The following is a 25294-nucleotide window of genomic DNA, read 5'->3' as shown; positions in this document are numbered from 1 at the left end:
AACCTGAACAGCCCACACTGCTTCTCTGTAATAGCACACTGGTCACGGTGTCAGAGGGAAAATAAGGTTCTAATTGTGAAGTGACATGTGTCACTTCCTTCATGTATAATTAGCCAAAGCAAGTCACATGGGATGGGGAAGTATGTTTTCCCAGAGAAAAGTTATGTTAAATTTTTATTTTGAACTTATTATATATTCACAGAAAATTGCAAAAACAGTAGTGAGATCTTGTGTGTCCTTCACCCAGTCTCTGACAATGACATCTTATGTAACAGCAGCCTCCCAATCAGCAATAGGCAGGGCACTACCAGAGACCTTGCTCAGTCTAGCAGCCGTGCATGCCCACATTGTGTGTGTATGTTTAGCTCCATGGGATGCTGTCACATGTGTACACTTGCATCACCACAGCATGATCAAGATTCAGAACAGGCCCAGCACCACAAGACCCACTCCCACCCCACCCCACGGCATCCTAGCCTCTGCCAACCACTGACCTGTTCTCCACTGCACAGTGTTCCCTCAAGAATGGAAATGCAATGGGACTTTTGGGGCGCTGGCTTCTTCACTCACCACACTACCCTTCACAATGCCCTTGAAACCCTTCCAAGTTGCAGGTATCAACAATTCATTTGAATTGCTGAGGAGTATTCTGTGCTTTCTGAACAATAATTAAGTCTGCCCCTCTGCCCACATCCTGTTTGCTTGTGTTTGGTAAGCAGATAGCACCTGCATTTTCTCGGGTGACCTGCAGTATTAGCTGTGGCCCTAGGTAGGATGCTGGGCTGAGCTGGATGGAGGTCACCTAGGCTGTGTCCCTGTCCTCCCTCCAAGAACTGAGAGAGAAAGAAAGATCCAGGAGGCTCTAGGACACTTGTTCCTAAGGAAAGTCTTGCCTCCTTGAGGGGCTGGGGTAGAGGGGCTCCTCACGAGTCCAGCAGTCCTCCTGGACAGCTGCAAGAATCAGCAGTCCATGCACAGACTCAGAATGAGCCCATTTTTTAAGGGGATGTAGTGCCCAAGGTGGAAGCCAAAGTTCTGTCCAGTTTGGGTATTAGCCAAGCCACTAAGCTGTTTGCACTTCTGTTTTGAGATCCGAGATGCCCTGAGTAAGAAACTCCCAGTAGGGCACTATGTCCTCATTTGGGAGACCAGGGAAAGCCTGGTATGGAGTAAGGGAGGACTGCACAGCTTCACAACCTACTGAGAAAAAATAAAGGGGAATGTGATACACAGTCATTTCCTGCATTTACACACCATGGTCCAGCCCAGAATCATAATTTGCATAACAGCGAAACTCATTGGCCACATTCTGGGTGTGCTCTGGAGTAAACCCACACCTCTTCACTCCAAGAAGTCTCATTGCCGCCTCTTCCATGACAGCACCTGAAGAGAACAGACCAGGCGAACCTGAGGACCAGTACAAACATGCACCAAACATGCACCCTGTGTTCTGGCAAGGCAAGAGAACAGCACTCAGAAAATGAGGCTGGAGGTCAGTTCTCCAGACTCCGTTTTACTTCCTTCAACATTCTGGCAAATGACTTACTTTCTTAAGTATTCCTGTCTCTGCAAAGCTGAGATAGGTAAAGCTTTAGAAATAGATTATATCCCACCAAGTAACATAAGAAAAGCAAGAACAATTATTAAAAACTGGTGTTTTCCCCTTTGATCGAGAACTCCCTTTTCAGTAGCATCAACTCTCGCAAACAAAACAGGAACACATCCACACCAGCCTTGGCTAACCAGCCCGTTTCTCCCTCAGCCTGTCCTCCCCCGACAGCCTATAGCTACAGCCTATAGTCCACAGCCCATAGCTGTGGACTTCATCCCAGATGCTGCCAAGCACCCGTCCCTGGACACCCATGGCAGCGAGTGCTGCAGACTCAAAAACCCAGGACTCACCCTGGATTCTACCCTTCCTCACTTTCCACTTGCACAGCACAGAACATTCTTTCAGCTTCATCTCCCAGTGTATCTTTCCTCCACCCCTGCCCTCCTGTTCTACCACCCAGCCTTGTCCAGACTGCTTGTCTCAGCTGAACGCTGCATCCACTCACCCAATTAATTCCTGTTGGTATAAAGTTAACATGATCTTCCTTAAATCAGATCTGTCCTTTTGGGACTGGACACTTAAAAAGAAAAACCCAGCCCTGGCTGGTGTAGCTCAGTGGATTGAGCGAGGGCCTGCGAACCACACGATTGCGGTTTGATTCCCAATCAGGGCACATGCCTGAGTTGCAGGCCAGTTCCCGGTTCCTGGCAGGGGACGCACGAGAGGCAACCATACATTGATATTTCTCTCTCTCTCCTTCCCTTTCCCCCTAAGATAAATAAATAAAATCTTCAAAAAAAAAAAAAAAAAAGAAAACCCAACTCTGACTGGCACCTGCATGTGGGGGGACACTATTGTCCCAGTACCTGGGCCCTTAAGGCCTCCTCTTGAAGTCACTGCTGCAGTGCTGCTCAGCCCAGAGAACCAGCAGGTCAGTAGTACAGCCCCTCCCCCAACCCCATGTCGGCCCACCATTCTCTGATTCTTTCCTATACTTTTGAAAGTATACTTTCGAAAGTATACTTTCCTATACTTTCTAATTCTTTCACAATCAGAAACTCGTTTCTTCATCTGTTGTGATCACTTTTAACCTATCCCCTAAAACTGAATATACACTCCATGAGGTCAGGCCCCTGCCCCTCTGCTGGAACAAAGGGCTAGTCACAGCTAATTAATAAGTAAATACTATTTGTGTCAACAAGAGCCATGTTCTTGACTAAACACAACTCAACAACCAGAAGAGCCCCACTGCTCAGCCTGGTGCTCCAGAGAGAAGCGTGCCTGTGAGGCTGGGTGCAGGAACAGGGGTCCACACCGCAGGGCCTGGACACCAGACTGCCCACACTAGAAAGGTAGTTACCATTTTAGTTCTGGGTCAAACCTCAGCACATCCACGTATCTCAATCCTACCAGAAAGAACACTGTTCTGCTGTAGTAAAGCTGACCTGATACCGGGCTTGTGACCTCAGGTAATCCACGTTAACTCTGGAGTCCACACTCTCATCAAGTGCGACCCCACGTGATGTGTGGGAGGCACTCAGTCCTCACGGCCCTGAGAGAGGGGCGGCGTTGCCAGCCCCATTTTCACACACGAGGAAATGGGGACACAGAGAAGCTACATAAACATAACCTGCATAAGGTCACACAGTAAATGGTGGATTCAAGATCTGAGTTCCAAGATCTCTGCCAACTCCTGACCCTTGTCGCTTGAATATCACCTACCTGTGCACAACAGAATCTTGTCCCGGGTCAGATACTTGACAGTTTCTGAGGTTTTTCTAAGACATTCCTCAGAAAGATAGGGGGGATCCACTATGACAATGTCAAAACTATGAGCAGCAATGTTTTCAGGGAAGTTCAGTGGATTATTATAATCATAGAAGACAAACTCCTCTCCATAAATGGCAAATCTTCTGTCATACTCAAAGACGTACACATCCAGGTCTTCTCTGTGCAGCTCTCTCAGCTTCTGATACACGCTGGGGGTGCTCACACAGGCTATCCTGGAAAACAGTGAACGCGCACGCTGAGCACTGTGACGGACAGCCATCTGTACCAGACAACAGCACCGCCAGAAACTGAGGGCCCTGTGCTCGGACCTCCCTGAAGAAAGTAACTGTGCGACTAACATAACAGCAGTAAATTCTCAGAGAAAAACATTAACTGTCTTACTTTTAAAGGAATCTGGTATTTAAAAATCTGCAACTTGCAATTTTAAGGTATGAAAAAGATAAATGTTTTCTATCGTAAAAACTGTTAAGACATTAAGAATATGGCAGGGCAAAATTAGCCCAGACCTAAATTCACCTATATATTCATGGTCCCTTAACATCTATTTTAAATATAGTTTCAAACTAAATATTCTGAAGTTACTTTATAATATGCATAATCTTGAAAGAAAAAACCCAAATAACTGCTTCAGTAACTCCAGTTTTCCAAAAACATACATTAAAATTAGGTCTCAGTGAAGAAAAGATACTTTGGATTTCACTGCTTTTTTGTATAAGAAAATTATTACCAGCAGCCTGCAGTTTATGAATGGGCAGTGTTTCAAGTTAACTTTTCAAATCAACTTCTAAAAAAGCTAGTAGTAACAAACACTGAACTATTGAGTAGACTGGGGTCCATCTGTAACAAAGGGATACTATACTATATGGCCACTGCACCCCAAGACATTCCAGGAACATAAGGAGAAAAAAGACACTTTCATGGGTATAAGAATGCCCACTCAGAGACACAAGGCAAGATCCGGAGACCACAGCTGCCTCATGGGAGAACGGGGGGCCTGGAAACAATGAGGAAGGAAACTTATTTTTCTCAATCTTCTATGTAACTTTCAGACTTTTTATCACACATATATACTATTCAAAAAAGTATTTTGTGATTAAAATTTTGTCTATGCTAATATAGTTGCCCCAATTTCTCCCCATTTGCCCTTTTACCCAGCCTCAACACACTGCCTCTAGCAACCCCCACACCACTACCCATGTCCATGGATCATACACACGTTCTTTGACCACTCTGTTCCCTATGCTGTACTTGGCATCCCCATGACCATTCTAGAACTACCAATTTGTACTTCTTAATCTCTTCACCTTTTTTGTCCATCCCTTGGAACCCCCTCCCATCGGGCAACCATCAAAACATCCTCTGTATCTATGATTCCACTTCTCTTCTTTTTTAGAATCTACTTTTTTGATAGCTATGTATTTACTATTATTTTATTGTTCATATTTTTAATCTTATTAAAGAAGACCCTTTAACATTTCACATAATACTGGTTTGGTGCTGACAAACTCTTAGCTTTTTCTTGTCTGGGAAGCTCTTTATCTGCCCTTCCATTCTAATAGCCTGACTGGATAGAGTTATCTAGGTTGTAAGTCCTGTTTTTCACTTTGAGTATTTCTTGCCAATTCCTTCTAGCCTGCAAAGTTTCTTTTAAGAAATCTGTTGACAGTCTTATGGGAGATCCCTGTAGCTACCTGCTTTTCTCTTGCTGCTCTTAAAATTCCATCTTTACCCTTTGCCATTTTAATTATGTCTTGGTGTGGGCCTCTATGGGTTCATCTTGTTTGGGACTCTGAACTTCCTGGGCTTGTATGTCCATTTCCTTCACTGTGTTAGGGAATTTATTTTTTCATATAGGTTTCCAATTTCTTGCTCTCTACTTCTTGCACCCTTATGATGCAAATGCTGGTATGCTTGAAGTTGTCCCAGAGGCCCCTTACACTGTCCTGTTTTTTTAAAAAAAGATTTTATTTATTTTTAGACAGAGGGGAAGGGTGGGAGAGAGGGAGAGAGACATCAGTGTGATTGCCTCTCACACCCCCTACTGTGGACCTGGCTCACAATCCAGGCATGTGCCCTAGACTGGGAATTGAACCTTTGGTTTGCAGGCCAGCACTCAATCCACTGAGCTACACCAGCCAGGGCTATCCTCATTTTTTTTATTCTTTTTTCTTCTTGCTTTATTTGGATGTTTTATGCTTCCTTAAATTCTAAATCACTGATTTGATTCTCAGGTTCATCTACTACGTTGATTCCCTGTAAACTGTTGAATTCAGTTAGTGTATCCTTCATTTCTGACTGTTCTTAATTATGGTTTATATTCCCTTTATTATGCCCTTGAAGTTCTCACTAAGTCCACTGAGCATCCTTATAATCAGTTTTTGAACTCTGTACCTAATGAACTCTGTTTCCATTTTGTTCAGTTTTTCCTGGAGTTTTATTCTGTTCTTTCATTTGGGCCATGTTTCTCTGTCTCATTGTGGTCGCCTCCCTGTGTTTGTTTCTATGGATTAGGTAGAGCTGCTACAACTCCCTGGTTTGGAAGAGTGGCCTAATGTAGTAGGTGTCCTGTAGGGTCCAGTGGCACAGCCTCCCTTATCACACAAGTAGGGTACTCAAGGTGCACCCACTGTGGGAGTTGAGTACACCCTCCTCTTGTAGTTGAGGCTTGATTGCCGTTGGCAGGTCAATGGGAGGGATTTACCCAGGCTGATCAGCTGCAAGGACTGGCTGTGACCACTGATCACCAACCTCTGACCACCATGGAGGATCAGCTGTGCAGCAGCCTACTCCACAGAGCAGGACTTACTTCAGCACAGCTCTGGTGCCTACTGAGTCTGCCCCTTGAGTGTTCTGGTTGTAAAGGTGGTCAGGTAGTGATGCTCTGACATGGTCTGAAGCTGTCCACTGGGCACGCAAGCTCTGGAGCCTCCTGGGAGGTGCAGGCCAAGGTCAGCCATCACCTGTGTTCTGTCTTGGGCCATGAGCATGAGCTAAAAAGCAACCTGCAGTTGGCTGCTACTTATGCTGGGTTTGGAGGTGTCCAAAGAGAGTCCAAGCTATGAACAAACAACTGCTGCTAGTGCTGGCCTAATGCCACTGAGCCATAGGCACAAAGATGCTGAGGTAAGATGCTGCTTCTTTTGTAAGAATTTAGGAAAATCTGAAGCATGAGCCAAGGCAAGCCACTGAAAAGGAAAAACCACTGGAAACAGCTTGGGTGGACCCAAAAGCTGGGTGGGATAGAAGCTCAGAGGATTACCAGGGTGGGGCAAACAGTATGAGCCAGGCTGATGGAGTCTCAGGTATGGCACCTGCCTGCCTATTCCATTGAGGGAGGGCTCAGAAAGGGAAAAATGGCCTCTGCCAGCACTCCTGTTGGGAGAAAACTGCCCCACATCTCTCATCCTAACGCCAAACACTTTAGTTCCTCCCTGTATGGCTCTGGTGCCTTTCAATCTGGTACTCCCATGCTGGAGCTCAAAGGGAGTGAATTTCAGTAGGTCTATGCGCGGGCCCTTTAAGAGGAACTGCCTGGGTCTCTAGAAGTTGTCTTCCACAGCCTCAATCCTCGCTCGTTTTTACAGCCAGAAGTTATGGGGACTTATCTTTCTGGCACTGGAACCCTGGGCTGGGGGGACTAGTGTGGGGCTGGGACCCCTTGCTCCCAAAATATCCCTCCCAATTTTTATCTGCCACATGTGGGTGTGGGACCAGCCCATTCGGCATCTCTGCCCCGCCTAGCAATGTTGATGTGCTTTCTTTAATTCTGTCATCGTAGGACTTCACTCAGCTCTATTCCTGGAGGTTCTGAATAACGGCTGTTCTGTAAGTTTAGCTCAAATTTTGATGTGGTTGTGTGAGGAGGCAATCCACGTTTACCTGCACTGCCATCTTGAATGAAGTCCTCCAAAAAAGTACTTCTTTTAAAAATTAATAATTAAACTAAGCTTTAAACCTATGAGATGCATTTTCGAACACATGCAGTTTAGGCCTCCAGGCTTGCTAGACAGGCTGCTTGGCCCAAATACATTTGAAGTGTCTAACAGCCTGGTGATGTCACATACGCTTCCACAGGAAACATGCATATCCCAGTCAGTGGCAAGGGCAAGAAGAGCCCCAACCCAGGCTGCTGTCAGCATTCAGTGGGCTGGTGGGGAAATGAGGCTATACAGCCACAATGTCTTCACTGTCCTGGGATGACAAACAGCGGACTATCACAATGAACTATCACCTGAGAAAGAGGTGAAATAAAGGCATCTCCAGTCAAACTAAATCTGAGCTTGTTGCCAACAGAACATCTCTAAAATATTCTGAAGGATGTACGCAGGCATCAGGGAAGTGTACGGGATGCAACAAGGAGGGAGCAGGCATGGTGAACCCAGCAGCACAGTGGAGATGGCCATGGAGTGGTGGGGCCAGAGAGCGGCTCACCCTGAAGTCACCTTGAGCAAGTGACTAAATCTCTTGGGCCTCAGCTTCTGTCTTTAGAATTAAGAATGTAACGTTAACCACCTCCCAAAGGTGTGAGGTGGTTAACTAAACAAGCTAACCCTCGTGAAGTGCTGACACAGAAGCCGGGGACAAGGCAGGCACAGCACATTCAGTAGGTGCTCCAATTTTCACTTATCTTTAAGATTATGACATAGCTCCTAAAAATACTGAAGACATCTGTCAGAGAAAAAATAAAAGGTCACATCCAAAGTCCTTATATTAATGGGGAAAAAGGGAAAATATATGTAAAAGCATTGTCATTAAGAAAAACTTAATGAACAACTAACATATAACTTAAAAAGTAAAAGAACAGACAAAAGCAAAACTTGGGGCTTCCAGTTAAAGATGCTGGGTAGGACACGTTCATGGACTTGTGCCCTCACGAAAGCCCACTCAATGCAACACAAGTCAAATTCCATTTTATTGTTGAAGCCTACACCTGCAAGAGAAAGGGAATGTGAGAAGACACAAAAGAAACACACTTAGGAAGCTGGAAAGTGTGCAGAGTGGCATCTGACTTAGCAGGCCCAAGACACCAAATCCCAGTAGCCAGGAAAGCTGGGGAGCAACCTGGTCTCCATCACTGCACCCCAAAAGCTCAGGATGCTGCAGACCGGGTAACTCAAAAAGTGGGCTGAAGGTCCATGTAAGAAGACAGTCCTTCCCAGGACTTCCCTCCCCCTCCCAGGCCCCCAGGTGTCTACCTTTCATGAAAAGAAGAAAACTGGAGGGATAGTCTCTGGATTGGGGTACAGTGAGGGGGTGTCAGCACAACCAGTGATTCAGTATTGTGTGGTAATGACAAAGACTAAGTTAAACCTACCAGATGCTGGGACCTACAGTCCTTTCAGTAGTGTGCCCCTCAGGATGATGTCATAACACATATAACTTAAGGGAAAAATCAGAAGACTCTTTCTAAAGCTCTGACCAGCCCAGAAAGAAACACTCAGAGAGAGCTATACTGGGGGTTACCTAGGAAATAACTCAGCCAGATCATCCAACTGCAAAGACCAAGTAGATAAGGTCTGCCATGTGTTACAGCTTTCAACTTTAATGTGAACAGGCAGAGAAGGTCAATAGACATTCAGGAAAAGCACGTGAGGCCAAAATAAATAAGCAGAAAGGCATGTTGGAGTAAACAAATTATGTGGAGAGATGAAAGCTTTTAAAAATACCCTGGAATTAATATCCTCAGAAGGACGAACAAGATACAATAATAAAGAAATATGCAGTGACCCCAAAAGAGGGCTGTGTAATACTGTGTCTATGTATGTGATAGGAGAGATGGCAAACCCAGCAGAAGTTTAGATATAAAGTTGAGTAATTCCCCAGAAAGTAAGGTAAAAAAGGCAACAGATGGGGGAAAAGACAGAAAGAAAAGGAGATAAGATCCAACATTCAAATACTAACAGGATTTCCAGAAAGAGGAACAGGAAAGAGAAAATCAAAGAAGACAGTTTTTCCAAACTGGAGGAAACGAGAAAGAAAGGGCCCCTTCCACCCAGCAGAGGAGGGGAATGCTCCACACTAGGATGCACCAAATACTGGGGATTACGAGGGAATCCTACATTTGTAATGAACAAGGGTGGGAGAAAACAGGTTTCCTAATGAGAACTCAGAACAGTGTGGGATTTCTCAACAGCACTGAAGAATACGTGGAGGCAGTGAAACAATGTCCTCAAAATCCACATTATACATACACACAGAAAAACTATTACAATTGAGAGTAGGGTAGAATAAAGATATTTTCAGACATGAGAGGCTTTTTAAAAATTTGCCTCCCACATATCTTTCCTGTGGAAGCTATTAAAGGATGGACCCAACCCAAATAAGGCTGCAAACTGGGAACTGGGTACGGGACACTGGGAATCCAAAATGAAAGAGGGGGAAAAGGATCTTCAGCATGATGGTAAAGAGAGAGGCCAAGATAAAAATAGGAGACATTTTCTTTGGGAAAAATGGAAAATTTTACAGTAAGGAAAAAGTAAAAGCCTCAGCTGTAAAGAACATTTATGTCTTTGTAACTATATAAACCCTGTTCTAGTCCAAATCAGGAAAAACTACTGGGAACATGCACGTCTGTGGAAGTGGTAAAGTCTGAACGAGATAAAAATCTCACGTGCTGTGGGGGGAAGTCAGGAAACAGTGTTTCAGGTGACAAACCCAGAAGGGCTAATGGAAGTGTGTTATTTAAAAATACGGGGCCTCTTGGGAGAGACTCCAATGTAAGATAGAGTCTCTCTGCTCCCCATTATTATATGAAATGTTAAAAGGACTTATTGAAGAAAAAGATAAAAACTTGGAACAATAAAATAAAAAAATACCTATCTATTAACAACTGATTCTAAAAAACAAAGCAAACAAGAACAGAGACAGAATGAGATGCAGAGAGCGTTCTGATGGCTGCCAGGTGGGAGGGGGTGAGAGCACTAAGAAGCACAAATAGGTAATTACAAAATAGCCATGGTGATGTCAAATGGAGTATAGGAAATGGAGTAGCCAAAAATCTTATAGGTAGGCCCTGGCTGGTGTAGCTCAGTGGATTGAGCTCGGGCCTGCGAACCACACTATCTCGGTTCGATTCCCAGTCAGGGCACATGCCCGGGTTGCAGGCCAGTTCCCAGCAGGGGACTCACGAGAGGCAACCATACATTGATATTTCTCTCCCTCTCTAAAGATAGATTTAAAAAAATCTTATATGTATGACCCATTAACATGAACAATAGTGGGAGGATTGCCTGAGGGAGTGCGGGGTACTGGGTGGAGGGCGGCAAAGAGGAAAAAGTTAGAACTGTAACAGCATAATCAATAAAATATAATTAAAAATAGAAAAATATGGTTGTAAATACCAAAAAATCTATTGGAAGGGTGCTGAAAAGGGAAGGAGGTGTGGAAGGGATAAAATTAGAAATGGATATTTTTTTGAACAAACCTTTAGGACCATTTGACTTTAAACTACAGGTATGTAAAATTTTGGTAAAAATAAAGAACACGTTAAAAAAAGAAAACCTACAATCTTAACCTCAAAAAGTCAAGTACTTTACCCCTGTAAAAAAGAAAGAAGCAGGTTAGAAAATTTTTAAAAAGGATGGGGGGGAGGGAGGTACAAGGGGATTAAATGGTAATAGAGAAATGTAATAAAGATTAAATTAAAAATAATTAAACAAATTTTTTAAAATGACAGTGATAAGACATCTTACAATGAATATAATTCTGAGTGTCTGTAAACTTGTTATTGCTGCAGTTCTTATTCCTTATATTCTACAAAGCACAAACTACAAATTTTGCTGATTATGATTCAGCTTGTTACAAAGCATTTTTCATCTAGGAAGGACATTTAAAATATTAATTTAGATTAAAACAAAAGAGAAGCAGAATTTGAACCTCACCTTCCACCTTCCCCAGCAGCTGCAATCGCTTCCTTAGCGAGCTTCAGAGCAGTTTCCTGACTGTACCAAAACTGGCTCAACTGCTGTAACAGAGGGATGAGTTGCAATCATTATAGAATCAGTTTAAATTTGGTTCCTTTAATTTAAACCTGTGCATATTTTTTTTTCATTTTTTTCCTCTTTAAAACCAATTTTTGGGAAAGTATTATTTTTACTTTATTTTTATTCTTTACACTATTACAGATGTCCCCATTTTCACCCACTTTGCCCATCTCCCCACTGCCCTCAGCAGCCCCCTCCCAGCAGCCATCACTGTTGTCTGTGTCTGTGCATGCATGTTCTTTTGCTAATCCCTTCACCTTCTTTCATCCAGTCCCCTCCCTGCCTCCCCACTGATAGCTGTCAGTCTACTCCATTAATAGAGGGCTGGGGGTCCAAGATGGCAGGAAAGTGAAGTTATACTCAAGTTCTCCCAGAACCTTACTGGAATTAGTACTAAATTACATAACAATCAACCTGAATTATAAACTGAAGACTACCTGAAGAGAAGTCTTATAACCAAGGATTTATAGAATAGCCACATCAAGACTGGTAAGAAGGGACTTCCGCCAAGATGGAGGCGTAGGTAGAAACACTGTACCTCCTCGCACAACCAAGTTTAAATTCAACAAAGTTTCAGTAACAAAAATGCAGCAAAAACACAGAAAATTAAACTATAAGGAAGTCCGACAACAACGAACCCTTCAGCCAGACCAGTAACAGGGGCGGAGCCAGCAGCGGAGCAGGGTCAGGCAGGAAAGATCTCCCAACCCAGGCACACAGGCAGCCGTGGGCAGATCCCAGGTGTGGGGTAGCAACAGGCGGACCCAGTGAGGGCGCAAGGTGGCAGGCTGACCGAGGTCACACATTCGCACACAGATGAACCAGTGAAGGAGCGAGCAGTGAGACAGACCCCGCAGACCCCGGTGGCGGGAAGCAGCAGAGGGGACTGCCATTGCCCTTCTTGGACCCTACCCCCACATACAGCATAACACCCAGCAACTGAGTTGCCCCACCCTGGTGAATACCTAGGGCCCCGCTCCTCATACATAACAGGCACAGACAGACCAAAACATTATGGCTCAAGAAGAACTCAAAGCCCCAGAGCCAATAACTCTAAGCAACCAAGAAATAGCCAACCTATCAGATGCACAGTTCAAAACACTGGTAATCAGGATGCTCAAAGAACTGGTTGATTTAAATCACAAATTAGAGGAACATATGAAGGCCAAACTAAGTGAAATGAAGGGAAATGCACAGGAAACCAACAGTGATGGAAAGGAAACTGGAACTCAAATCAAGGGAGTGGACCAGAAGGAAGAAAAAAAAATGACCAAACAGAAAAATATGAAGAAACAAGAATTTTAAAAAATGAGGAGAGGCTTAGGAACCTCCAGGACATCTTTAAACGTTCCAACATCCAAATTATAGGGGTACCAGAAGGGGAAGAGGGAGAGCAACAAGTGGAAAACTTATTTGAACAAATAATAAGAGAACTTCCCCAATTTGGCAAAGGAAACAGACTTCCAGGAAGTCCAGGAAGCTCAGAGAGTCCCAAAGAAGTTGGACCCAAGAAGGAACACACCAAGGCACATCTTAATTACATTAGCCAAGATGAAAATGAAGGAGAGAATCCTAGAAGCAGCAAGAGATAAGGGGACAGTCACCTACAAAGGAGCTCCCAACAGACTGTCAGCTGATTTCTCAAAAGAGACCTTACAGGCAAGAAGGGTTTGGAAAGAAGTATTCCAAGTCATGAAATCCAAAGACCTACATCCAAGATTGCTCTATCCAGAAAAGCTTTCATTTAGAATGGAAGGACAGATAAAGTGTGTCTCAGGTAAGGTCAAATTCAAGTTCATCATCACCAGGCCCTTATTATAGGAAATGTTAAAGGGACTTATCTAAGAAAAAGAAGATAAAAAATATGAACAGTGAAAGGACAGCAAACTCAGTTATTAAAAACCACACCTAAAACAAAAGCAAACTAAGAGGACAGCTAGATTGGGAGTGGAACCATAGAAATGAAGAACACATGGAGGGTTAGCAACAGGGGAGTGGGAGGAAGAGAAGAGGGGAGAAGGTACAGAAAATAGCATAGACAGTAGGTAGAAAATAGATAGGGGGGAGAGCAAGAATAGTAGGGGAAATATAGAATCTAAAGAACTTGAGACACGTGATCATAAACTAAAGGGGGGGAATGGTGGGGGAGGGGTGTGCAGGGTGCAGGGGAATGAAGGGGGGGGATTAGAACAACTGTAATGGCATAATCAATAAAATATATTTTAAAAAAAAGACTGGTAAGAAGGTCACAGATGCAAAAAGGGTTGGCCCCTACCACACACACCCAGTCCCAGCAAAGGTAGCCACCAACTGTGGATTGCTTTGTAGCTCCTAACAGGTAGCCCAGGTCACAGGGAGCATCTGACTCTGACCTGCATTGGAGTCTCTCCCAAGAGGCCCCAGAACCAACACAACCAAGAGCTGACTTCAGATCACATCAGAGCACCACCCAATTAGCTCCACAACAGGCACACCCAAAGGGAGACCTCAGCATGCACCAGACCCTGGTGGGGTGAATTCTACTTCACGACTTCAGCCCCTGCACAGCAGCTCATACCGTGGTCAGGCTGATTTTCAGAATCAGTAAGCCTGACAGTCAACACCACCCAGGGATGGGCTAACGGCGATCAAGACTCAACTGCTGCCCAGGCCTGGTGGTTCAGTTGGCTGTAGCATTGTCCCGTACACCAAAAGATTGCAGGTTCACTCCCTGGTCAGGGTGTGTACAGGAGGCAATCAATCTACATTTCTCTCTTACATTCATGTGTGTGTCTCCCTCTCCTGTCCTTTCTCTCTAAAATCAGTAAAACATATCCTAAGGTGATAATTGTTTTTAAAATGTTCTTTTAAAAAAAGACTCATGTAACCCAAAAAGGGACACTCCTAGAGTACCCAGCTCAGCTGAATAGGGAGACTATGTTCCTGGGTCCCACAGGACACATAGTACATAAGGCCACTCTACCAAGGCTGACTGACATAGCAGCTCGACCTAATACACAGAAACAAACACAGAGAGGCAGCCAAAATGGGGAGACAAAGAAACATGCCCAAATTAAAGAATAAGAGAAAATTCCAGAAAAAGGACTAAATGAAATGGAGGCAAGCAAACTACCAGATACACAGTTCAAAACAATGGTTGTAAAGATGCTCAGGGAACTTAAGATTGAATCAGTGATTTGGAAGATAAGGTAGAAGAAAACAGAGCAACAAAAATAAAAAAGAATTTTTTATAAATAAGGATAGTTTAAAGAACAGCTAGGAAAACATCAAGTAAAACAACATCTGCATCACAGGATATCAGAAGAAGAGAGAGAACAAGGGATTCAGAACCTATTTGAAGAAATAATGACTGAAAACTTCCCTAACTCAGTGAAGGAGAAAGACAAGTCCAGGAAGTTCAGAGTCCCAAACAAGATAAAACCAAAGAGGCCCACACCAAGATACACCATAATTAAAATGGCTAAGGTTATAGAAAAAAACAAAATCTTTAAGCAGCAAGAGCTTCCATTAAGGCAGTTAGCTGATTTCTCAATAGAAACACTTCAGGCCAGAAGGGCTTAACAAGAAATAGTCAAAGTGAGGAAAAACAAGGACCTACAACTAAGACTACACTACCCATCAAGGATATCATTCACAATTGAAGGAAACTACAGAGCTTTCCAGATGGGGAAAAGCTAAATAAGTTCATCACCACCAACAGAGTATTACAAAAAATGTTAAAAAGAAGAAAGGAGGAAAAGAGGGGGGAGGAGGAGAGAGAGGGGGAGGAGGAAGGAGGAGGAGGAAGAGGAAGAAAAAAAAGAACATAAACTTGTAAAATAAAATGACAATAAATACATTCCTACCAATAATTACTTTAAATGTAAATGAATTAAATGTTCCTATTGAAAGACACTGAGTAGCTGACTGGGTAAGAAAACAAAGAGCCATATATATGGTGTCTATGAGAGATCCACTTCACATCAAAAGACAAAGGGATGAAAAAATAGTTCATGCAAATAGAAACAAAAAGGCTAGATACAATACTTACATAGACTTTAAAACAAAGGCTATAATAAAAGGCAAAAAAGGACATTACATAATGATAGAGATCAATCCAACAAGAGGATATAACCCTTGTTTACATTTATGCTCCCAACAACATAAGAGCACCTAAATTCACAAAGCAAATCTTGATGGACATAAAGGAAGAGACTGATAGAAATACAGTCATAGTAGGACACTTTAACATCCCATTGACATCGATGGATAAATCTTCCAAACAAAAATCAACGAAGAAATAGTGGCCTTAAATGACAGATTAGATCAAATGGATTTAATTGATACATTCAGAGCATTTCAGAGAGGGAGAGAAACATCAATGTGTGAGAGAAAATTCAATCAGCTGTCTTTTGCATGCTCCCCACTGAGGACCTGGCCCGCAACCCAGGCATGTGCCTGGACCAGGAATCAAACCAGTGACCTCTCAGTTCGCTGGCTGGCACTCAACTCACTGAGCCACACCAGCCAGGGCTCAGTTGCATTTTTAAACATCAATAATGAACTATCACAAAGGGAAAACTAAGAAAACAAACCCATTTATTACTGCATCAAAAAATAAAATACCTTGGAGTAAATTTAGCCAAGGAAGTAAAAGACCTACACTCAGAAAATCATAAGACACTGAAAAAGAAACTGAAGACACAAAACTATGGAAGTATATATATACCATGCTCATGGATAGGAAGAATTAACATTATTAAAATGTCTGTACTACCCAAAGCAATCTATAGATTCAACACAGTTTCTATTAAAATACCAGTGGCATTTTCACAGTACTAGAATAATCCAAATATTTGTATGGAACCACAAAAGACCCCAGATAGCCACAGAAATCTTGAGAAACAAGAACAAAGTTGGAGGAATCACACTACCTGATACCACACTATATTATAAGGCTACAGTAATCAAAACAGACACAGAGAACATGGAACAGAATAGAGAACCCAGACATAAACCCACACTTATATGGTAAATAAATATATAATCAAGGAGGCAAGAACATACAATGAGGTAAAGACAGTCTATTCAATAAATGGTGCTGGGAAAACTAGATAGATATACGCAGAGAAATAAAACTAGAAAACCCTCTTACATCATATATAAAAATAAACTCAAAATGGATTTAAGACTGAAAACCATAAGAGTCCTGGAAGAAAACACAGGCATGCCCTGACTGGTATGGCTCAGTGGGTTGGGCATCATCCCACAAATTGAGAGGCAGCCAGTTTGATTCCAGGTCAGGACACAGGTCAGGGTTGCAGGCCAGGTCCCTGGTTTGGGCATGCAGGAGGAGGCAACTGATAGATGCTTCGTTCACACATCCATGTTTTTCTCCCTCTCTTGCTCCTTCCCTTCCCCTCTATAAAAATAAATAAAATCTTAAAAAAACAAACATAGGCAGTAAAATCTCTGACATTTCTCTTAGCTATACATTTTCTTATACACCTCCTTATATAACTTTCTTATATACAGAAGAAAAAATAAACAATTAGAACTACATCAAACTAAAAAGGTTTTGCATAGCAAAGGAAACCATCAACAAAATGAAAGGCAACCTACTGAATGGGAAAAGATATTTGCCAATGATACATACAATAACAAGTTATCCAAAATTTATTTTAAAAACTCATACAACTCAACATCAAAAAAACAAACAATCTGCGTAAAAAGTGGGCAGAGGACATGAATAGACACTTCTCCAAAAAGAACATGCAGATGGCCAATAGACATATGAAAATATGCTCAATGCTACTAATCATCAGAGAAATGCAAATTAAAATGAGATACTACCTCACACCTGTCAGAATGGCCATCATCAATAAATAAAAAAAATAGGTGTTGATGAGGATGCGGAGAAAAGGGAACCCTAGTGCACTGTTGGTGGGAATGTAGACTGATGTAACCACTGTGGAAAACAGTATGGAGGATCCTCAAAAAATTTAAAATGTAACTGCCTTATGATGCAGTGATTCTACTTCTGGGTCTATATACAAAAAAACCCAAAACACTAATTCAAAACAATATGAGCATCCCTGTGTTCACTGCAGCATTATTTGCAATAGCCGAACTATGGAAGCCACTCAAGTAGATAAAAATAGATTAAAAAGCTGTCATACACATATATAATAGAATATTACTCAAACATAAAAAAGAATGAAATCTTACCATTTGGGACAGTTTGGTTGGACCCAGGAGGTATTATCTTAAATGATATGTTAGACGAAGAAAGACAAATACCACATTGATCACACTTGTATGTGGAATCTACAGAACAACATAAACCACCAAAAATAAATCGGAAACAGACTGATAGATGCAGAGACTGATGGTTTCCAGAGGAGGTGGGGTTGAGACACTGAGTGAAAAGATGAAGGAATTAAAATGTCTAAATTGGTAGTTACAAAATAGTAATGGAGATGTAAAGTACAGCATAGGGAATATAGTCAATGCTATTCTAATAACTATGTATGGTGCCAGGGGGTACTGGAAATACTGGGGGGGACCACTATATAAAGTATATGATTATCTAACCACCATTCTGCACACCTGAAACTAAGATAAAATAACACTGACTGTAAACTTGTAATTGAAAAAATAAAATAAAAACAATTTAATAGAACACCTTAACTAATTACAAAATGGAGGCACTTTTACCACTGGCTGTTCGCACCATAAAAGGAGAGAAGCAATCAATGCTTCTCCTGATGGAAGAACACACCCCACCTGTGTATGAGTTCTGTCCCCCCCCCACAAAATACTAACCCCAAATATGATTAAGCCACTAGAGTCAACAATCAACTAACAGAATTACAAATACAGAGGACTGAAGAATATGTTAAAGGACACCACAAAGATGCCCAATCCCTACCCCTTTTCTGTGGCCTCTTTACCTGAGGAATGTTCCTGAATTACTTGTTTTTCTCTCAGGGTAAAGCTGTTTTTCATCTTGCTACATTCTATGCATGCTGATTATTTCCTTTTAAATTTCTAGTGATTCTTCATTATCTACTCACATTTATAAAATATCGTACTTTAATGGAAAAAGTGGATTCTTCTACAATGCAATGTGCCCATTTCTCCCGTTTGGCAGGGCTAGGGGCCAGTGGTGTTGCTGACATCTCATACATCCAGAACAGAGATACAGTATTCAAAAAATTAAGCAGAAGGAAAAGAGAAAGAAGTAGACTACTCAAGGATACCACAGCTCTTCAGGTTTCTGGTGTTTTATTATCTTAACAGAAGCACTAGCTAGAAGACAAACACAAAGAAGCAAACAGTGGGAAAGAGGCTTTGCATTGGTTAAATATTCCAAGTAATGGAAAGAAACGTTTTCGTCACAGTCAGTCTCAGATGGTAAATAGGAAAATCTTATATAAAAAACTCAAATTTGACAAAATGTAAAAGACTGGAAAAAGAACAACAAGCATGGAAAGCTTCATTCCAGTTGCAAAGGGATAGAGAAAGCCAAATCTATTGTCTAAGCGAGTCATAGAAAACTCAAGCATCTTCTCTTTCTCAACTATGTCCTTTAAAAGATTTAAATTTCTATGTCCCAGCTTAGGTTAGGAGTTTCCCTCAACTCATTTTCCTCTTCTACTTTCTACTTTTATTTGCACCATAAAGTACAATTAAAATACACTCTATGTACCAGAAACTATTAATATCACCTGAACTCCCTTTCACTAATGTTTCATTACGTGTTTAAGTTCAGTCACAGCATTTACTGCCATGACTTTTGCCCTCGCCACAGGATTGCTGGTCTATACAAAAACTGACAGTGTGCACCTGCATACAGGAAGGAGTCCCAACTTTGTGTTGGATATAATAACATGCCACTCCCCTGTCTGAAAGTCCTGTCCACCAATCAATCGTCAACCAGCCTGAGAGTTCAGCACCAGGAAAATCTGCATTTACACCTGGACTATTCCTGGTGTAAATACACCAGGACTATTACAACTATTCCTGGACTGCTCTCTGTGCTAGTTCCCCAAGTCTGTTATCAGCTCCCAAATGGCAGGGGACATACTTGGGTATCAGATGGGATGTAGACAAACACTGGACTAGGTCCAAAGCAGGTTCCACACCAATATTCCCCAGTAGATATGGGACGCACTTACTCACCCAGTTCTCTGCTATCCTCCCAATGCTGTATTTGTCATCCCCACCTCGGTCATTGTGCTGCTTCTGCTCAGCATAAAATTCCTGTAGAGCTGCTAAGGCGTGGAAAGAAAGCTGGGGAACGTCATCATCTTCCAAGTCACACATCTCACAAATTGTCTATGACCTGCAGATAAGTAAAAGTGCTTCTTCCCATCAGATAACAAATAAAAAATGCTTATCTCACAGCAAAGTTCCAAAATGAAAGTGAGTTTTTTAAAAAAAGGGAAACAGATATTTAAGAGATCAAACATCTACAGAGGTCTTCCATTCAAATGCAGTTTCCCTTTAAAGGTACGCAGTTTTTACAAATGCGATTTTCAGATTTTTATGATACCTTGTAGAACAAAAATTTTCCTAAGTATCTGAAGACATTTTGCTTCCTTCTGGCACCCCAATGGCCATATGCTGACAGTGCCCAGCAGATTCTCTGAATCAGAGACCTTTTTATACATGAACATTACTGTTTAGGTGATCTAAGGCTCCTAGCTATTATTAATAGGATAAATAAAGGATTAATTTTTTTAAAAAGAGCACAGAAACAGCTATGTAAAACAAAAGGGACAACAGAAGAAAGGGACGAAGAAAAGTAAAACAAAGGGAGACAAGGAGGGTGTTTTTGTAGGAATGGATGGCCAGCACAATTACTTCTTCAGGGTACCTCCCAGTGACTGAAGACAGCTATGTCTGCCCAAGACCTCTACCAACTGCTAGTTCCAGGGCTCCTCAAACCACCCTCCTATGCAGTAATTTGCTAGAAAGCCTCACAGAACTCACTAAGGGCAATTATACTCAGTTATTACAGGGAAAGGATATAAATTAGAGCCAGCCAAGGAACAGATGCAAAGTCCTGGAACATTCCAAACAGGGAGCTTCCATTGCCCTCAGGAGGCACCACCCTCCTGGCATCCATGTGTGAGTATTGGGGTGTAGACTGTATTGAGGCTTCATGGTATCACCATGACTGACTAAAAAAGTACTGCTCCCCAGTTGAAGTCGGTCCCCAGCTCCTGTCCCCAAGGCTGGTATGGCCTCAGGGCCCTCCATGAACAAGATATTTCTATCACCTGGGAAAATGTTTACAGGTTACCTAACAAAGGCCAAACCTCTATTTGGGTGAGGAAAATTCCTTACTACTCAGGAACCAAACACATTTATAAATCAAAAGTTATTCTTAGCACAAAAACAGCACATTATTTGCTTTTTAAAACATTGTGTCTAAATTTTACATCAAGTGATATGTTGAAAGTCAGCATTCAAGAGCTTTGTCACATTGCCCCCTCCTACTCTAAGGCTTACGTGGGTGTATTTGATAGTTTTGGCCTCGGGCCCCAGCCACCAAGGGCAATTAGAAAAGCAAGACTCTTATGGATGGAATTTCCCAGGCCTAGGAATAGTGTCCAAAAGATGCAGAGTTGTCATTGAAAATGAGAAATGCCTCTTGGTGCAACTTTTTTCTTTTCAAAATAAAAAAGCCAGACTTTCCACCTAAAAGCCTACAAACAAAAATAAAACCTGGGAAGTACTGACTACTGACAAATTGTATTGTCACAGTGTATTGTCACAAATTTCAAGAATATGTAAGTTACAAATTTACAGAATACATATAGTATAACCAAGTCCACTTAAACAAAGTTCAAAAACACGAAGATAAAAGCAAGTGAATAAAAATCTCAAGATTCAAAATTAAAGTTCCTTCTGGGGCTTGGAAAGAAATACACATAAAAATTTCCTAAATGTTTATTGCATTCCAACAAGAGACCTGTAGATTTGTTTCTGTAAGTAAAAAGTACCTCAAGTGGCTTCTAATTGATGCCTCCTGAGAGTACTGAAGGATTGAAATGTGTCATTTTAGTTCACTGGGAAAAAAAGAATAAATTTCCAGCAAAATACACTAGGAGCTATTAGGCTGGAGCATTTCCAAGGGGAAATTCCACAGATTTCAACCTGTGTGCAAATTGAGCTGAGAGAAACTGCAACAGCACAGAAAACTGATTACAAACCACTAGGTTTCATTTTGGTTGGGTATTTCATGATTGAACATTTCTTTCATTCGAGTAAAGAACTGAGCAACTATTAAAACCCAATGCCTCATGGTAGAGATGAATGACAGACCTAGGTTATAACCCTTTATAACCCTTCCTATAAGATCTGAAAGACAAAGTGTATATGTATGCGTGTGTCCATATACATTCCTACAGATACACACATATGTATGTCCTTGTTGTAAACAGGAATATTTGAATTTTTATTTATTAATACTAAGAAGCACTTTCCACAGCAGCATCTCTGGAGAAGGGCTTTGAAACTGCAGCTTGAAATCTGTTATCAAGACATTTAGAAATAGACTTCCAGCCAAGATGGAGGTGTAGGTGGAAACACTATGCCTCCTTGCACAACCAAGTTTAAAGACAACAAAGTTTTAGTAACCAAAACACAGAAAATTGAACTATACGGAAGTCCGACAACAACAAATCTTTCAGCCAAACCAATAAACCTAGTGAAGGATCGAGCAGTGAGATGGACACCCCCCCCGCCCAGGCCCCAGTAGCAGAAAGCAGCAGAGGGGACCGCCATTGCCCCTCTTTGACCCCGCCCCCCACATACAGCATCACAATCCAGCAACTGAGTTGCCCCCCCCTGGGGAACACCTAAGGCTCTGCTCCTTATACGTAACAGGCACAAACAGACCAAAACATTATGGCTCAAGAAGAACTCAAAGCCCCAGACCCTATAATTCTATGCGACCAAGAAATAGCTAACCTTTCAGAGGCACAGTTCAAAACACTGATGATCAGGATGCTCACAGAACTGGTTGATTTTAGTCACAAATTAGAGGAACATATGAAGGCTAAACTAATTGAAATGAAGGGAAATGCACAGGAAAACAATAGTGATGGAAAAGAAATGGGGACTCAAATCAAGGGAGTAGACCAGAAGGAAGAAAAAAACGACCAAACAGAAAAGAATGAAGAAACAAGAATTCAAAAAAATGAGAGGCTTAGGAACCTCCAGGACATCTTTAAACGTTCCAACATTCAAATTATAGGGGTACCAGAAGGGGAAGAGGAAGAGCAACAAGTGGAAAACTTATTTGAACAAATAATAAAAGAGAACTTCCCCAATTTGGCAAAGGAAATAGACTTCCAGGAAATCCAGGAAGCTCAGAAAGTCCCAAAGAAGTTGGACCCAAGAAGGAACACACCAAGGCACATCATAATTACATTACTCAAAATTAAAATGAAGGAGAGAATCCTAGAAGCAGCAAGGGATAAGGGGACAGTCACCTACAAAGGAGTTCCCAACAGACTGTCAGCTGATTTCTCAAAAGAGACCTTACAGGCAAGAAGGGTTTGGAAAGAAGTATTCCAAGTCATGAAATCCAAAGACCTACAACCAAGATTGCTCTATCCAGAAAAGCTTTCATTTAGAATGGAAGGGGAGATAAAGTGCGTCTCAGGTAAGGTCAAATTCAAGGAGTTCATCATCACCAAGCCCTTATTATAGGAAATGTTAAAGGGACTTATCTAAGAAAAAGAAGATGAAAAATATGAACAGTGAAAGGACAGCAAACTCACAGTTATTAACAACCACATCTAAAACAAAAGCAAACTAAGAGGACAGCTAGATCAGGAGTGGAACCATAGAAATGAAGATCATATGGAGGGTTAGCAATGGGAGTGGAAGGAGGAGAAGAGGGGAGAAGGTACAGAGAATAAGTAGCATAGACGGTAGGTAGAAAATAGATAGGGGAAGGGCAAGAATAGTATGGGAAATATAGAATCTAAAGAACTTGAGATACGTGGACATAACCTAAAAGGTGGGGAATAGTGGGGGGGGATGCAGGGTGGAGGGGAATGAAGAGGGAGAAATAGGGTAACTGTAATGGCATAATCAATAAAATATATATATTTTTTAAAAAGACATTTAGAAATAAAACATGAAAACTGTAAAAAAAGAAATTAGTTGACTTTTAAGTACAAAACAAAGAATTCTAAAGAGCAGTTTAAATAAACTGTTTTTCATGACTGTAAAAAATTAAATTTCAAGGTATATTTTAGCATGAATCTTATTTTAAAATTTTTCTTAAAAGTTTATTTTAAAGCTGATCAAATAGCTAATTGTCCACTTTTTTGAGGCACTACTGTATACTAAGCACTGTCTTGGTAATAGTGATCACAGTCCCTCTCCTCTTGGAGCTCACATTCTAATGAGGCAGACAGATCATAAACAGAAGTAAAATATATGCTGGACAATGAACTATAAGATCAGTGAAGGGATATTTTGAGTAGAGGCTGCAATATTAGCAATCATAGACTGTTTCCTACATCACTGGCATGAGTTAAGAGTGCATCACTTGCTACGTGGGCAAAAATTGATGATGTAATACACATCACTAAAGACTAAATTAAATAAACTCTGATGTGATAATTTTTTACTTGTCACTATTATCTGTAATGTTATGTAAATTTCTTGAGTTTGTGAAATTGCTGGGAAAGGTATTTCCAAGTCCAAAAGGGTTGGTAAGTGCTGTTATATTATTAAACTGACATTCAGTCTTATTTGGCACTCACAGAAAATAAGATTTCCCCCCAGGGGAATATCTGGCAAAGTCTGAAGACATTTTTAGTGGTCATAACTAGGAAGGGTACTGCTCACATCTAATTGGTACAAGCTAGGGAAGCTGGTCAACTCCCTGTAATTTATGGGGCAACCCTCCACAACAAAGAACCACATGAACCAAAATGTCAACAGCACTAGGGTTGAGAAACTGCGCTGTGATGATGTGTAAGCCCACTATTAGAAGAGCCGCATTTACTACCATGGGTCAGAAAAAAGAGCACGTGTGGGTGGAGGGTGACAATGAGGCAACGGGTGGATTATCTAGCACAAGAAAAGCCCGGCACGTTCATGTGCAGCCTCCGCAGAGCGAGCAGGCTCCTAATGGGCTGTGCTGTCACTTTGTTTCCTTAGACAGTACCTGACACAACATGATTAATGTAGTCTACAAAGGAATGCGTAAAATTCTTCGATTTCCGTATGTCAACTTCCATAACACAAGCCCTCCGCCCTCCACTGCATCAAGTCGTACAGGCTCCCATTACCTCTGCAGGTGATTCTGGCAAGGTCGTGGTTGCGTTAACCAGAATTCTCCCCCACCCCACATCCAGGGCTGCCAACGGAGAAGACCCTCCTCCTACTCAAAATCCAAAACGCCTACAGTACCTCACTTCCCTCCCGTCTTCGTACAAAGACTTACCCCACCACCTAAAGCTCTACTCACGCTGTTGTTTTAAATTCTATGAAATTGGGTGTAACTTGTGTCTAGTAGGATAAGATCAGGAACTTCCACTCCTGCCCTCTTCCCCTTACGCACCCACCGGAAGCCTCTGGGCCTCTACGTCATCGTTGCGCGACACCTCCATGCGGCCAGAACCTTCCTATGCCCCTCTGATCTCCGACCCAGGCACCCCAGGGGATCCAGCCCCAAACTCCTTTACGTAGCACAGACTTATGCGGGCCGCAAGCCAAGGCCAGATATCACTGACTGCCCCATCTCCCCAAAATCACCGGGAAACAGGAAGCACAGCCGACCCCACGGCCTGGCGCAACCACTCACCGTCAAGTGTTGGCAGTCGCCTGGAGCCGGGGGTGTGGGCGGGGTCTGCTGAACAGCACCTGCGCGTGCGCACACCGGCCGGTTAGAGCGGGCTGAGTTAGCAAAGTGTAAGACTTGCGGTTGTTTCCTCCCCAAGTGCGGAGAAACTAT

At 42.1% G+C, this 25294-nt stretch overlaps 1 protein-coding gene across 5 annotated transcripts; it reads right to left on the bottom strand.

Moving 5' to 3' along the window:
- Positions 1-143: 143 nt before the first annotated feature.
- Positions 144-25174, bottom strand: EEF1AKMT1 (EEF1A lysine methyltransferase 1). 5 transcript variants are annotated; one of them, XM_037037159.1, is made up of 5 exons: positions 25145-25174; positions 19489-19651; positions 11224-11306; positions 3275-3555; positions 144-1383 (listed from the first exon to the last, which is right to left on the bottom strand). In XM_037037159.1, exons 2-5 carry the CDS (start codon positions 19630-19632, stop codon positions 1247-1249), a joined length of 645 nt encoding a protein of 214 aa, XP_036893054.1. In that variant the 5' UTR covers positions 19633-19651; positions 25145-25174; the 3' UTR covers positions 144-1246. The 5 variants fall into 5 exon arrangements, with proteins under 5 accessions (XP_036893054.1, XP_036893053.1, XP_036893056.1 ...); XM_037037158.1 differs by lacking the exon at positions 25145-25174 and adding an exon at positions 25026-25126; XM_037037161.1 differs by lacking the exon at positions 25145-25174 and adding an exon at positions 24809-24976 and having other exon boundaries at positions 11224-11303.
- Positions 25175-25294: the final 120 nt, after the last annotated feature.

Source organism: Sturnira hondurensis, unplaced genomic scaffold, assembly GCF_014824575.4.
Source record: "Sturnira hondurensis isolate 20B ecotype Veracruz unplaced genomic scaffold, ASM1482457v3 Scaffold0022910, whole genome shotgun sequence".
Lineage (NCBI taxonomy): Eukaryota > Metazoa > Chordata > Mammalia > Chiroptera > Phyllostomidae > Sturnira > Sturnira hondurensis.
The sequence above is the reverse complement of the archived record's forward strand: the minus strand, read 5'-3'. Positions and strand labels throughout refer to the sequence as shown.

Bases quoted from the DNA above. Each gene is read 5' to 3' on its own strand.
- EEF1AKMT1 (XM_037037159.1), bottom strand. From the start codon at position 19,632: ATGTGTGACTTGGAAGATGATGACGTTCCCCAGCTTTCTTTCCACGCC. The intron at 3,556-11,223 runs GTGAGGTTCAAA...ACTGTTTTCCAG, and splicing joins GCTGCTGGGGAAGGTGGAAG to GATAGCCTGTGTGAGCACCC. The intron at 1,384-3,274 runs GTAGGTGATATT...TGTTCTCTTCAG, and splicing joins CAAGATTCTGTTGTGCACAG to GTGCTGTCATGGAAGAGGCG.